At 31.0% G+C, this 15,326-nt stretch overlaps 1 protein-coding gene across 1 annotated transcript; it reads left to right on the forward strand.

Moving 5' to 3' along the window:
- The first annotated feature begins 2,447 nt into the window (after positions 1–2,447).
- On the forward strand, positions 2,448–15,191 carry LOC148304314 (uncharacterized). Its single transcript, XM_088268519.1, has 3 exons — positions 2,448–2,578; positions 6,358–6,578; positions 13,666–15,191. Exons 1-3 carry the CDS (start codon positions 2,515–2,517, stop codon positions 13,822–13,824), a joined length of 444 nt encoding a protein of 147 aa, XP_088124645.1. The 5' UTR covers positions 2,448–2,514; the 3' UTR covers positions 13,825–15,191.
- The last annotated feature ends 135 nt before the right edge of the window (positions 15,192–15,326 follow it).

The raw sequence follows: 15,326 nt of genomic DNA on the forward strand, positions 1-15,326 counted from the left end.
AAACACATACAAAAAGTTGTAACAATCAACTTTGTAGAATGCAGGAAGGCACGATAAGTTCTCTAAAACCCTCTTTATATAATTCACGAATTTTTTCGGTGGTCTGACTATAAACTACAATATTGAAATATCAAATGAATATTTACAGTATTGGCTTTGAATCATACTGTACATTAATAAAAGTGTAACCTCAATAAATTCTGATACACGCCTACTAGATCACACTCATTGTTGAATGAAGAATAAGAGCTCGTGGCTCATCTACAGTACGTGATCAACTATGTATTATAAATGAACAGTTCCTACCAGATATTTTCACCCTTATGTACAGCAAATGATTCTAGGGCACCGTACCGAATCGCCGCCGTGTTAATTTAATTAATTTTTCAATTCAATTTCAATGTATTCAATAATAATTAACACATTGTTACATTAAAAACTAAAACTAAAGCGTATACATTTAAACATAAACTAGAAAACTGTCGGGTTGTGGTCACGTGGTTAGTGTCGCGGACTCTTAAGTCAGAGTTTCTCGGTTCGAACCCACTCCACCACAATTTGATAACTATTTCTAATAATGAGCCGTGTAGGCTCACAGAAATCGTATGAAATTGAAATATTTGTATAAATAATAAAAACACAAATATTTCTCTTTATTTAAGAAAAGAAAGTAAGCAATAATACTCTTGTTTAACATGTAGAAGAACACATGGAACAAATCAATATCCGTCGTGATGTTGTTCGGCATAACGGTAGCTCTTCCTACAGGCATCTTCCTAACGGCAGGTTGGTCCTGTATAAAGGAATGTGAAACAATCTATTCCGACGCTGTCTTAGGTAACTATCGGGAATATACAGACCAATGCTCCGGATAATTTAAGGATATCAGGATACCGCGCAACAATCCAAAAAAATGCGTAATCAAATACAAATTGACTAGGTGTCTGTTATCTAAAGGCACAGGAATAATAAAATAGATTTTTTTAGGGCACTCGGGGTTGCATACCCGTACTAGCTTATGTGTTGTGTTCCCTTTAGGAATAACATCATAACAATAATTTTCAGGAGAATTATGAAATATCAAAGTTATTTTGAACTCCATAGCAAATTTTAGTCATGTAAATAAGGAAAATATTATATTAGTGGCGATAGACTGCCCTTCAATGATGCAACTTTTATTGAGTATCAATTTAATCAATTCATTTTTATAGAGTATAATTTCCATAATGTTTCATTTGACAACGATTAATACCGAAAGAAGTATTTAAATTACAAATATATATTTATAAATGGGTAGATGCCCTATATTTTTTTGTGTCCTACTTTTAAAATATATTCGATAAAACCTGGACTTTTTTTAAACAAAAATGGTCCCGGAACTCACTGCATGTCAAGCTTTTTACTAAAAAAAACATTTTCAAATTTCATTCAAGTATTCATTTAAATAGCATACTTTATCATTTTGACTAATTATATAAAAATAGATTGTAATTGCGTAGGCACAAAAATTGTTTCATGTAACTGATTTTGTAAATTTAAAAAAAATATTCGTGAATAAAGGTGCCGAAACGCCGTTCCACCGCGTTACATGAAAAAAAGCCCTGGATAAAACCAATCATTCTACACTCTACACGGACAACCATATTAGATAAAATAGTAGAATTTCGTAAAAGATGACGCGCCTTAAGAAAAAGCGATAAAAATGATAATATTATTAAATTCACATTATTTAATTTTAATTGAGTAGCAGTACACTCTGGACATATAAACAAAAAGTTGATAATATTGAGATGTTGATAAAAGCATCATAAAATATAAATAAAAGCCAAGGTGACCATTTATTTAAATTCTAAATTAGGGTATAAAACTTTCATCGTCAAGAAAAGACAGAAATTTAGACCTTACTGAATCTAAAAAAATCGTTTAGGCAAAAAAAATGTTGGTGGAGAAATCCAACTGAAATTTTTAACATAATTAAGCAATTGTGTAAAGAAATAAAAAATGTCGTGGTGATGTTTCGGTTGCAAATTAACATTGACATTAATTTAATTTGTAGTAGGTACTGTACTGTTAAAACCAATACGAATGGTCACATTAATTAATATACATATAAGTTCTCGGTATATATGTACATATCAATTTGTTAACAGAATCACGCGGGAAGAATGATTGTTTTTTTATGAGATAAAACATATAAAATTGTCTTACTTCGATTTAATTAATCGCGAAGGCGAAAGTTGTGGATTTCAGGATGTGTTATCTAAGGAGTGGAAAGGAAAATGGTCCTGAATGTGGAGCAATGAGAGCAATCAGTGTCCATCACCGTCTGAAGACGTGTGTATGAGACATACAAAGATCGTCTCGTCTGTTCGAACATGACATGGTGTGTTCCGCGATCGCTGAAGTAATTTTAATAGAACCGGCGTCATATCGTCCGCGCCGTCATCAGTCATACTACGGTACTAGTCTCTCGCGAACCGCGCGCTTCCTCACACCTTTTCTCAACCCTCCGACATGAAAACCTCCAGAATTCTGGGCTACTCGCTAGCCGTCATGTTGTGCATCATGCAGAGACAAGGTAATCTAATAACCAGATACAATTCTAACGTTTTCTCGACCAATTCCGCCATTCCCGCTCGAAAGGCCCGCGCGCATCTCCGATTCAAATTTGGGACAAGTCGCCAGATTCGTGGACCATCCATTTTTTAAGAAGCAATTGTGGCTACCGGTGACGAAAATGAACGTAATTATTCGTTAAAAATACATAAATTTAAGTTAACGATGTAAATGTAAAATACATTCCTTAAAAAATGGTTACATCGTGTCTAATTTAAGTTCTTTGTTTTGTTTCGAATGTCTTGTGAAGAATACAAATTTATAGAATACTTTTAAGAGGTCAGTTAAATATTGCCACGATTATGGAAGTGTTTTTTAAAACTAACGATTTAGAAAAATGTGGTAATAGGATAAAACTTTATCCGAAGTCACAAAGCAGATTATTCGAAAAAAGTTATGTTGGCACATTTGTACTCAATACAAATTTGCCAAAGCTGGGGCTAAAAATTCAACTATAATTAAATCGTTTTACCTATAAAAAAACTTCCAAATTCTTTTTCACCTACGTTGACATATTAATAAAAAATCTTGATATAGGCGATACTTTAAAAATCTACATTGAAAGGATCTGGTTGCCTGCGATTGCGGACATTTTTCATCCAATTCAGCCATTTTAGTTGCGGAAACTATTCGAATGAAAACTAGACTTAAAAGGAAGATAAGTTTTAACGTTGTCAAGGGCTTTCTTATTTTCAAAGTATATTAAACTTGTTTTCATTATAAACTCAACCAAAGTCAAATCCGACGCGCTAAAACCACGGGAATCAGTTTCAGTCGACATTTTAGTGTTAATGAAAAGAATTTTTTAAAACTAACAAAAGTTGAAACTTTCATCAACAAATTTACTGCTATTTATTTTAAAAAAACTAGAATCTCGATGTTTTTATGAATAACGATTAACTAAGCATTAACGTATACTCTTTTTTATTATACCATATTATTTGGGGATTTATTAAAAAAAATCTCTTTAAACTTTTCCATAGTAAATGAATTGTTTATTGATTTTATCATACTTAGGCAAAGCATTTATTAATGTAAAATTAATCTAGCTTTTTTGTAACTTTGCTCTATTTTTCTTATTCATTCACTGTCCCTTCGAACGGGTAAAATAAAAAAAAAAATCATTTGCCTTGTATCCTTGACTAGTATTAAAATTACGAATAAATCAACGCTACGTCAAAAATCCAATTAAAAAATATTACAGTAAGGAAAGACAAGTGGAATATAAATTAGCATAATACGAATATATATATATTTTTAATATTGCTTTGTATTTATGTAAAAGCAATTTTATTATACTGCGCATTATAACGAAACAAATACGTAAAATTCTTCTACATTAATTACATATAAATTTATATGATTATATGCGTAAAAAGTTTATCAGCCAGACTATAAATATTATGTATAAAATAATCTATTTTAATTGCTCAGGTCACTCTAATCGGTTTTCATAAGATTTCTCAATCGCTTATTATAATTATAACACAAAATACGTTAGTAAAGAAAATGACATATTGCAAGTGTATATCCTTATTTTTAATTGGTAAGTAAAGCTATTATTTATTTAACCTTGTTTATTTATCATGTACAGAAAAGAAATGAGTACATTGGCGGGCTTATTGTTAAAAAGCAATATCTTCCAACCAACAAAAAGCAGACTAGTGATATTGATCAAAACGTTTGACACGTTTGATATAAAGCCGTTTGCAATCAGAATGTATGATACTTGAATATAAAAAAAAACATAAATTAAAATTGATGACAATAAGGAAGGCAAATGAAAAAAGGGAGTTTAGGGGAGAATGTAGAGGGAAAAACTAAGGGAGGAGGTTTGATGGACAGTTAGGATTGTAATGATAGATAGTAATGTCTCAGACGTTTTTTAAAAAAAAAAATAGTAAAATTATGTACATAGAGGACGCCCACGCGTGGGCAGCGTGGCCGCGCTGCGAATATCTTTACGACTTATACGAGGACATAAGCTGTTCCACGTATAGGAGCTGAAGAAGGTTTCGCATAATAGACCGGAATGGCGAAGGAGGTGTTTTGATTTTTGCTGCAGACCTACATACAGGATTGAGACTTCCACAGGATTGAGACCACAGATGGAGAATATTACAATAAAATCCATTGCCTCCTAGAGTCTAGGACATAGACAATTTTTGTACTTTGAATAAAAGGGAACATAATTCAAAATAGCTCGATTTTCCATTTGACAAAAGTGTTGCCAGTGTAAATATGACTACCTAGTTCTTAAACGTAGTATCATTAGAAAAGGTACCTTATTTAAAATAACCTTTTTTAAAAACATGTTCAGAAAATTTAAACGTAGAATTTGATATATTTGTTGACACGAACAAGCACTGGTACAAGATTGTGCGTGATCGTGGTTTTCCATCCGATAAAACTGAAGGGAGTAGATACCTACGCAAGGGTAATAAAATATTTATTTTCAATAGTGGCATATGATCGCTAACATCTCGATGCGGTAAAACCATGGTTACCAAGTACCGTTTTCCATATCATCACGCGACGATACTGCATTGCAGTCTGCGGAATACTAACATAATGCCTATAAGTGCATTCATTAGCTTCTACAAATTGTAGGTACATACGGGTTATAAGGAGACAAATGTTTTTACACGAAAAATCATATAATTTTTTTTCAATATTTAAACTGCTTTATAAATATACTAATAAATACACATTTGCATATGTAAAAGGTATAAAAGGTAAGCGTGTTTAGCTACCGTTCTGGAGGTCCCGGGTTCGATTCCGATTCCCATGGTGTGGGGGGTGAAAATAAGCATAAGTGACTCTCTCATATTTATTTAATATTATCCTGGACTGGTCCTTGAATCGCAGGAGTGATCACCTTACCTTTACGTAAGTAATGATTAAGACAACACGTCAATATGATGCAGTGCCCTATGCACCATTGGGTTCATATAAGGGTTTGAAGAAAAAGAAGATATTTATACTTATTTTAACCCTTATTTATGACAGATCTTCATAGTGTTCATCAAATAATAGCAAAAACTAAATTATTCAATGAAAAGAAAACAACAATGTATTGTAATTTGATAAAGAAAACTATAATGTACCATTATTTGAAAATAATGTACCGTAATTTGGTAATTTAATGCAAGTTAGGTTAGTTACTCCTGCGATTAACTAACTTACAGTAGAAAGTAATGATAAAGATAACACTGTGTCAATATGATGCAGTGCCGATGCACCATCCGGTGCGGATAAGGGTAAGAAGAAGAAGAAGATTACCAATTTACACATTTCAATAAGAATAGTGTGTTTTTTTTATTTGATTTTTTAAAAATGGAAACAAGTGATACTACTGTTGTATATATATATATATATATATATATATATATATATATATATATATATATATATTGTTTCATTTTATTTATTGACTTGGCGTTTAATTTGTAGAACTCCATTTTAATTTATGTATTAATTTTAAATCAAACACAGATTTTTAGAGTCTACAAAGTTGTATTTTATTAACAAAAAACACATAAAAAATTATATTGTGACAATTGTTTCGCCTTGTTAGGGCATTATCAAACGAATGTCACATTCGTTTGATAATGCCCTAACAAGGCGAAACAATTGTCACAATATAATTTTTTATGTGTTTTTTGTTAATAAAATACAACTTAGTAGACTCAAAAAATCTGTGTTTGATTTAAAATTAATACATAAATTATATTGTTTCAGTTGGCGGTCTGCAGTGCTACGAATGCAATAGTCACAACGACTCCCGCTGCGCCGGGTTGAAGCTGCCAGAAGCCATGAAGAAGGACTGTTCGTCCTTGGACAGGGGAACGGCTTACACAATGTGCAGGAAGATAACGCAAGTCATAGAGTTCGAGGTCAACGGGATGCCTCCAGACAGCAGAGTCATCAGGGGATGCGGCTGGGATGAATCTAATTACAAGGTATGGTCATTTCATAGCACTACTAAGCTATATTGAGCTAAAAGCATACTATTTATCATTAGAATCCTAACTGGCCATCAAACCTCCTCCCTTAGTTTTTCCCTCTACCTCCTTCCCTAAACTCCTTTTTTCCTTTGCCTTCCTTATTAACATCAATTTGTAATTTATGTTTTTTTTTTGTTCAAGTACTATCTACCCTCTGATTGCAAACAACTATTGATATATGGTTTCAAACGTTTTGATCAATATCGCTAGTCTGTTTTTGGTTGGTTGGGAGATAATGCTTTTTAGCAATAAGCCCGCCAATGTACTTATTCCTTTTCTGTACATGAAGTTTAAATAAATAAATAAAAAGCTACCCTGCAGGAGCTCCCGGGTTCATAACTTCACTCAAATTTAATACCACTCCCGTAGTGTAATGGTCAGCATGTTCGGCTACCGTTCTGGAGGTCCAGGATTCGATTCCCAGGAGGGAAGGTCAAATAAATATAAGTGATTTTTTCGCTCTAAAATTTATTCAATATTACCCTGGACCGGAGCGGAGGGCTGATCAGCTTTCCTTCATGTGTTAGGATCAAGATAACACTGCGTTTATATGATGCAGTGCCCTATGCAGGTGCGGATAAGGGTTTGAATTAATGACATTTAATACAATAACCTGGACTGGCACCTGAAGCGTAGGACTGACTGCCTCACCTTACAATCAACCACCGAGTGAAACGGCATCGATTAAACTAAGTACCCTATGCACCATTGGGTGCGCGAGTGAACAAGGCTTAGAAGAAAAATAGCATTACGTCACCCATCGCGTACTTCTTACATAACAATTATTCTGAGAAATTCGAGTCAGGCGAGATAAGTAAAAAATTGGCCTATAATGGCCTATTTTCGTTCGAGAGAAATAAGTTTTGAACATTCTCATTGTATTTAATAATCAGAATGATCAATTATTTCATTTGGCATGTTTTATTTTCAGAACTCGCTTTTCCAAATAATGCATTTTCGTTTTTTTTCAGCATATTTTATTTTTATTTTGCATAAATATGTACGTTTATTTATTTATTTATTAAACATATTGTACCGTAGAACGGGGCTACTTGAACTTTGTTGTGTTACTTGAGCCCAGTACTAAAAAAATATTTAGATCGTGGTATCGATAGAAGTATCGTGACAATAAGTGTCACCTATCAGGGAAACAATGAATCATGTCGATACGTTCATTATTGTAGACCAAATACAGATTTAAATCTTTTTTTGTACTGGGCTCAAGTAACACATCAAAGTTCAAGTAGCCCCGTTCTACGGTACATAATGTGTGTATGTACATTGGAGGACTTATTGCTTAGAACCAACTAAAATATCTTCCAACCAACTAAAATATGTGTGATTTTAGAAAGTTAGTGCCGTGAAAACCGTTCAAGTTCTCCCAGTTGTCAGATTCTTGCTTCCAATACAAAATTAACACCATCATCCCGTCCTAAGGGTGCGTAAACGATTACAGCTATGGCGTGGTAACAGGGGTCGCAAGTTTTCATTCTTGCGATAGAAATAAGTAATGAAGCCACGAATTGTTCATTTTTCTTGTAATTGAAATAAAGAGTTTTTAAAGTTTTAAAATTCAAACCTTCCTTATTTTACATTTCTTAAGGATTTTTACAAGATTAGCGCCGTGTTTCTGGTTTTATTTTATTTAAAATTGTTTTTCATGAAATTATAAATTAAAAAAAAAAACGAAATACTAGTTAATAAATAATAATGGTATAGTATGTGTGCCGGAAAATGACACAAAATTTCCCATCTATGAATGCAATAAAGAATCCCATAATACATTTTTCTTAGTGCGTTATTTGTTGAAATTATGTGAAATATAAATGAGTAAAAAGTATAACAGGTCATTTTCACCGCTTCACTTAAGATAAGTTCTGAATAATTTTTAAGTATATATAACATTTTTTTATTGGTTAATGTCAAAAATGATGTTAAAAGTTTATTAAAAAATAAACTCTTTTTAAATAACAAAAAATGAAACAAAAAGCTTTTGTGATAACTTACTCTAAGTGCCAAATCTTGTCAAGATTATTCATTATTTGATTTTGCCAGACAAGGAATCATATCACACTTTTTACAAATGTATGTGTAAAATCTATGAATCTAGGTTACAAAGATTAATGATATCCTGGCATAAGTACAAATCATTTATGTGATTTTGATTTGTTTCCTTGTAAAATCATAATAAATACGGTGGATGCTTTCACTCGATTATTTAAAATATCAATCTGATGCGCAGAACTAATCGCCTAACCTTAATGTAATTAAAAATAAAATGACACCATCGATTACATGGATAAGTTTTCACATGTCGCCCACTTCTTTCGAGAACGTCATAAATCAAAAAACTTGATTTTACAGGAGATCGTTTTTAAAGTTTAAAAATATAATACAATGTATTAAAAATAAATATCAAGCCATTATTTAACTTTTTACTGTGCAACAGATCTTTTTAGGTAAAACCTAAAGGTTTTTTCTCCATTTGAAAAATATTTAGTATATTAAAAAAATTTAAACAATGCCTTTTCTTCAAAACGCAAAATGCCCTGTAGCGGGTAAATATTAAGTTAAAAATATGCCTTTTTGCTGGGATATAGTACATTTTCTGGGTATTCCGAAAACATGTACAACTGAAAATTGTCGATTTTTGATTTATGACGTTCTTGAAAGGAGTGGAGTGGAGATAAGAGTTAAACTAAGTGAAATAATTGTCATTTTAGGAATGATTTTCATGATCGATTCTGGGCATCGATTACATGGATAAGTTACCTTTTTAAGTTTTCACATGTAGTGTATACATATACCTTTAACTTTACTTCTAATTGGTGAAAAACAAATATTTCGTAACAAAAATCTTTCATTTTATATCCTAGTAATACGGGTCGATAACCAATAAAAATATCTTGAAGTAGAAAAGTTAAAAAGCCATTAAAAGATGAATCTTCACTACGTAGTTAACAAGTTATCTTTGGTAATTTGTGTTTTGGTTGTTTGATGCCCTCTTTCAATACAATATTTTAAGAACCCATTTTTTATAATACAAATGGCAACACATTCGTTTCTGGATATTTTTCATAATCTATTATTTGACATATCGGTTTTGACGAAAACATTAATTTTACGACTGACTTTTCATGGCGAGAATGGTAATCACAAAGCTCGCTAATTAGACGAAACCAACGACAAACTAAGAAATGACCGTCACCAATGCGGGTAAAGAAACATATTTATCTTTAAAGACTATTTAACCTTTAACAATTCAAACCTCTAAAATGTTTGAAAAAGGTTTATATTTTTAAAATTTCAAAACAATACAATAACAATATTTAAAAAAATACACACACACAATGAAAGGAGGAAAATAAAACTTAGCATAAGACTTTAGATTTTTGTGAAAAGTAATTTACGCAAAACATAAAATACCTTTTCCATTTATTATTGACCCCGGGATAAGTTCTATGTTTTTGTTACGCAGCACATATATTTTATTTTTAAAAAGGTTTAGTCATATAAAATAACTGTATCAATTTGTCTTTTTTATTAAAATATTTCGTTTTTATTTTCTTTAGTATCTACTAGCTATCATGCCAATGACAATTTAATAACATGTTTTTATATTTTATAAAATAAAATATTAACATTTATATTTATCAACAGAGTAATATAATTTGTAATCAAATAAATCGTTAATATATTTTTTTGTGTAGTTCTAATAAGAACTAGTTGAAGAGCGTAAATATCATGTATATTATTTATAATATTACACATAACATATTGTTGTGTTGGTATATAAGTAAAGTTTAGTACCTACACACACATTGGATGAATACTGAATGGCTTTATTGGAGTACCTAAAGCGAGTTACGAGCAAGTACGTACTTTGATTCTACGTACATAATATATTTCCGCTATATGCTTTGTGGTTCAAAGATAACAAAAGGCTATCAGTGCAAGTTATAGAGACCGATGCAATCAATCAATGTGCATTCTTATAACATGCTCGATCTACTTACATACTGGTGCAACAACACTAGCCGGTTTGTGTCTTCAACAGGACGCGAGAGCCGCGTGATGTCTGGAATGAATGAGATCCAATCATACCGGACTAGCCATTATAAAATTAGTTTCGAAGGGCAGGAACCAATTTGGTTTTCCAAATCAAATGAGGCGTATCGTTCGGATTCATTCAGCGGAGAATTTCCATGGAAAATAGTACAAAGACCGAATTGAGAGTAGATCAAATAGTGCAAATACTGGTGTGCCATTTTACACATGGTGGCGCAAAATTGATCACCCTATCGAAAGATGTTATAATTTTTGAAAATGGCGTTGTGCGTCAATCATATTTAACATTTGTAAACTAGACTGCTGCAGTATGCAAACAGATTTAAAGTGGCGCGGAATGAATAATAAAATTTAGTTTTTAAACTTTTTTACAATTAAAATATTTTGAGTGATGGAAATCCCTGTTTGAACCTTTAATTATTTTTCTGTTAAGTGGAAAAGATGATATTCGTCAAGTGGCTGCCGCCAGTGTCGAAATACATTTGTGTCCATTTTATTAATTTGTTTGCATACTGCAGCTGTTTAGTTCACAGATCCCAAATATAATTGACGTACGACACCATTTGCAAAAATTATTACATCTTCCGATAGGATTATTAATTTTGCAACACCCGTATAGGGTGGCGCAAGATCTTTTGTGTAACGACACATTCGTATGTGTTGAATGAATTTGTCCCATAGCTGACCTTATTTCACATTTCTTGCTGTACCGGCTTTTTTGGATCCTTTCATAAACATTATATGAAAGTCTATGACAATATTTTTCTTGGCAAGGGAGTGAGATTTCACCCAAATTATTTATATATATATATATATATATATATATATATGTATATATATATATATATATATATATATATATATATATATATATATATATATATATATATATATATATATATATATATATATATATATATATATATATATATATATATATATATATATATATATATATATATATATATATATATATATATATATATATATATATATATATATATATATATATATATATATATATATATATATATGTTTTTATGTTCGGCTGTGTACAATACACAAAGGGGATTTCTTGGACTAAACAAATCACGCAAAAAATGCAATACGCGTTTTTTTTTTACTAATTTATTGTTTCGTAACTAGTTTAGAGTTTTCGAGTTTTTGCAGGTGTTTTCATTTTATATAATTACAATATAATATTTTAATTTGTAAATATATGTGTATTTTAAAAATTATGTATATTGTAATTTCTTTACAGTAGTAACATTTTGTGATATTCGGGAATTACAAAAAAAAACATTATGAAAAGTGGAACTATCTTAGTTTATATTTACTACATTTACTATTATTTGATCTCACGTAATTCTGCTAACAATAAAATCAATGGTTATACACCTATCCTCGAGTTCAATTCATTAAACCCGATTCAGAAAACACAATTTCCGTCGAATAGTATATTCGTACCTACTAACATGACCTCAAATCCCGTTCTACTTTGGATAAGTGCCGTTGAGATAAATAATCTTTGATTTCATATAAATATCATCGGATGAAATAATAACATTATTACTGTATATTATTATTAAGATTTATAAACACGCAAAATTTGTCCGCCTCCGTAGTGTAATGGTCAGCACGCTCGGCTACCGTTCTGGAGGTCCCGGGTTCGATTCCCAAGGGGGGTAAAATAAATATAAGTGATTTTTTCACTGTCATATTAATTCAATATTACCCTGGACTGGTACCTGAAGCGGAGGGCTGATCACCTTTCCTTCATGTCTAAATGATCAAGATAACACTGCGTTTATATGATGCAGTGCCCTATGCACCATTGGGATGCGGATAAGGGTTTTATTATTATATTATTATAAACACGCAAAACAACCAATGAATAAGCGATCATTATAATAAAATTTATTGTGTTATACGAATAAGTAATAAGAACAATGAAAACCCCTTAAAATAAATAAGGGTTCATAATTCACCCGAAGCGATGCCATTTTTACCTGGAGAGAACATTATTTAAACTTCCTGGCAATCATATTAGCACAGACAGACAACAATACAAGATTGAAGAATATTTTCAGCTTTCTCATATTAAAATAAAAGTAAAAATAATATTACAAAAGGTAATTGAAGATCCGATGTCTTCTAGGGAACCCGCTTGCACATCGCGGGCTCAATCTGTGCACTTGATAATGTTTAATATTCTCTGTGATCGATAGTATAGAGTAGATGTACTCCCTGAACGATATACTCCTATAGGTTGATGATAATTTGGGTATTCTATTATAACTAGGGTATTGATTTGGATATAAATTTAAGATTTGTAAAAACAACAAAAAAAAGTTGTAATATACTTATCATTCATCTCTCAGTTCCATATTTTGGCTTTGATAAATTATAGAACCAAAAACACAAATGAACATAATATACTCGTAGATATGTTTAAAAGGAACCTTACAAATCTATCCATTTTTAATTAATGTTTTACTTAGTAAATACCACTATTTCTTAAAATCTACTGTGACACGTGTTTCGATGCATTCCGCATCATTTTCAAACACAGCTACTTAACGTCCTTTGTGATTATAAAGAACTGAGAATTGTCTTGTTTTCTTGTACCCAAATATTCTACATAGCCCAATTTCGTATTTTCTTTGGTCCATTTTTTAAATACCACTTTATTGTTATTTTCAACAAAGGATAAAGTATTATTTTTTGACACCTCATCAGAGATGAAGAAGAATATGGAAGTCTGAGCATTTACGGGGCTGACGACCGTCATAGGCTGGTTTAAGTGATACACACGTGTAACATTCACCAATTCTACCCATTATTGACAACCACACTAGTCAAACAATTTTTTCAAACTAGATTTGTGAAAAGTATTTGGACACACTCAAAATTTGTAAATGTAATAAAGTCATGTTGAAATGCTCTTTTTCATTCGTAATTTGTTTTGTTACAGGGAAAGTGCTATCAGCGTTCAGGGTTTGGCGGAAGACAAGAAGTGTGTTCTTGCACTGACGACTACTGTAACTCGGCACCCAGAACTGCTCCCACCCTTGCCGCCATGGGAGCTTTTCTAGCTATGCTGTACAGTGTCTTCTCACTCAGATCGTGCTAGGAGAGAGATCTAGTCACTAAAAATACCAAGCCGGTTCAATACAACCATTCATATCTCGAATTGAGACCAAGAAGTGTCGCGTACCTCATGAAAAACTGTATAAGCACCTAGCTGCTACGCCAAAAAATATTTCAAAATTGAAAAATACTGGTTTTTAAAACCGCAAAGCGTCACATTGACTCAGCTTATTTGTTATACCTTTTAGTTTATTTTTTCTAAGTTATCAAGAGTGAAATATCAATTTTCTAGGTAATTGTTTCTAGGTACACGCCAAACAGTTCTACTGTCAAATCCAAAGCATCCGGTAAACTCGTTTATTTAAGATTTAGATTTTTATTTAAATCATGACATCTTCGTTTACATCTCAATTCTACTACTCAAGGGCTACATTCTTATTTTCGATTTGTTTGGTTGATTGAATTCTGCTCTAAAAAATATTATGCGAATTTAGTAAACAAGTAACATTTTTTCATTTATATTTAAAGCAGCGTCTTTACTGTGCTAAACGTCTTAATTCATCACTTTAGTTTAGTTAATTACGATTTAGTTTTGCATTTTTTCTACAATTCACACATTACACCACAGTTTTTTTTAATTAAATAAAAAAAAAACCTAAATTGAAATATTCGAATATTACGAAAACGTCCAAAATATAAATTTCTTAAAAAATAAGAATTGATTTTAATTTGGAGATTTTTTCGTCATTTATTTTTCCATTGTGGTTTTCTAGTATTTATTCATAAAATATCGATATGTTGATATTCAGTTGAATACAACATAGTATTGGATATTTTCGTTAATTAACTCAGAATTAAAGATGTGTTGTTGATTGATAAGTACGCACATATTGACTCTGCTTTGTCGATTAATATTATTATTAATTCTTGTTAAGTTTTGTTTTTAATCATATTTTATTCATGTGTTTTAAATAAAGTACTCATTTACATCGATAAACTTTTTATTTTAATGAAATACCTAATTTCGTAGTTACACATATCCACAATGAATTTGGATTATTTTTAAAAGAAACAATGTACAAAAGAAAAAAATTGTAAATATTTTTTGATTCTCTATTCTTGTTAAGTTTCAATTTTTATACGAAAGCTCACATTTTACAATAATTCTTTAAATTGTAAATAATACATTTGTCTCGGTAAATTTTATAAACACATCATTTCTGCAAGACTTTTTCTTTGCGTATAATTTAATTAATATTTTATTAAGAAGTATATTAAACGTATTAGTTGTAGAATTATCATCAAGAAAATACATATCTCCTTAAAATAGATGCTAGTGTATTTTTTATGCAACTGATTATGCTGAAATTTGTTATATGTAAATCGAAAATAAATACGCGGATTGCTTAACTGTGTACTAACTTTATTTATAATCCCCAAAATCATAGTAAATTGCTATTTACCTACAATCCCAGTGATATACTTCCCAAATGGTCAGTCTATTTATTTATTTATAAGAATGAATTATTAATACTTTTTATCTTT

The sequence above is a fragment of the Brachycentrus maculatus genome, unplaced genomic scaffold, assembly GCF_059751285.1.
Source record: "Brachycentrus maculatus isolate JH-2025_06_01 unplaced genomic scaffold, ASM5975128v1 h1tg000326l, whole genome shotgun sequence".
NCBI classification, from domain to species: domain Eukaryota; kingdom Metazoa; phylum Arthropoda; class Insecta; order Trichoptera; family Brachycentridae; genus Brachycentrus; species Brachycentrus maculatus.

Bases quoted from the DNA above. Each gene is read 5' to 3' on its own strand.
- LOC148304314 (XM_088268519.1), top strand. From the start codon at position 2,515: ATGAAAACCTCCAGAATTCTGGGCTACTCGCTAGCCGTCATGTTGTGC. The intron at 2,579-6,357 runs GTAATCTAATAA...ATATTGTTTCAG, and splicing joins GTGCATCATGCAGAGACAAG to TTGGCGGTCTGCAGTGCTAC. The intron at 6,579-13,665 runs GTATGGTCATTT...GTTTTGTTACAG, and splicing joins GGGATGAATCTAATTACAAG to GGAAAGTGCTATCAGCGTTC.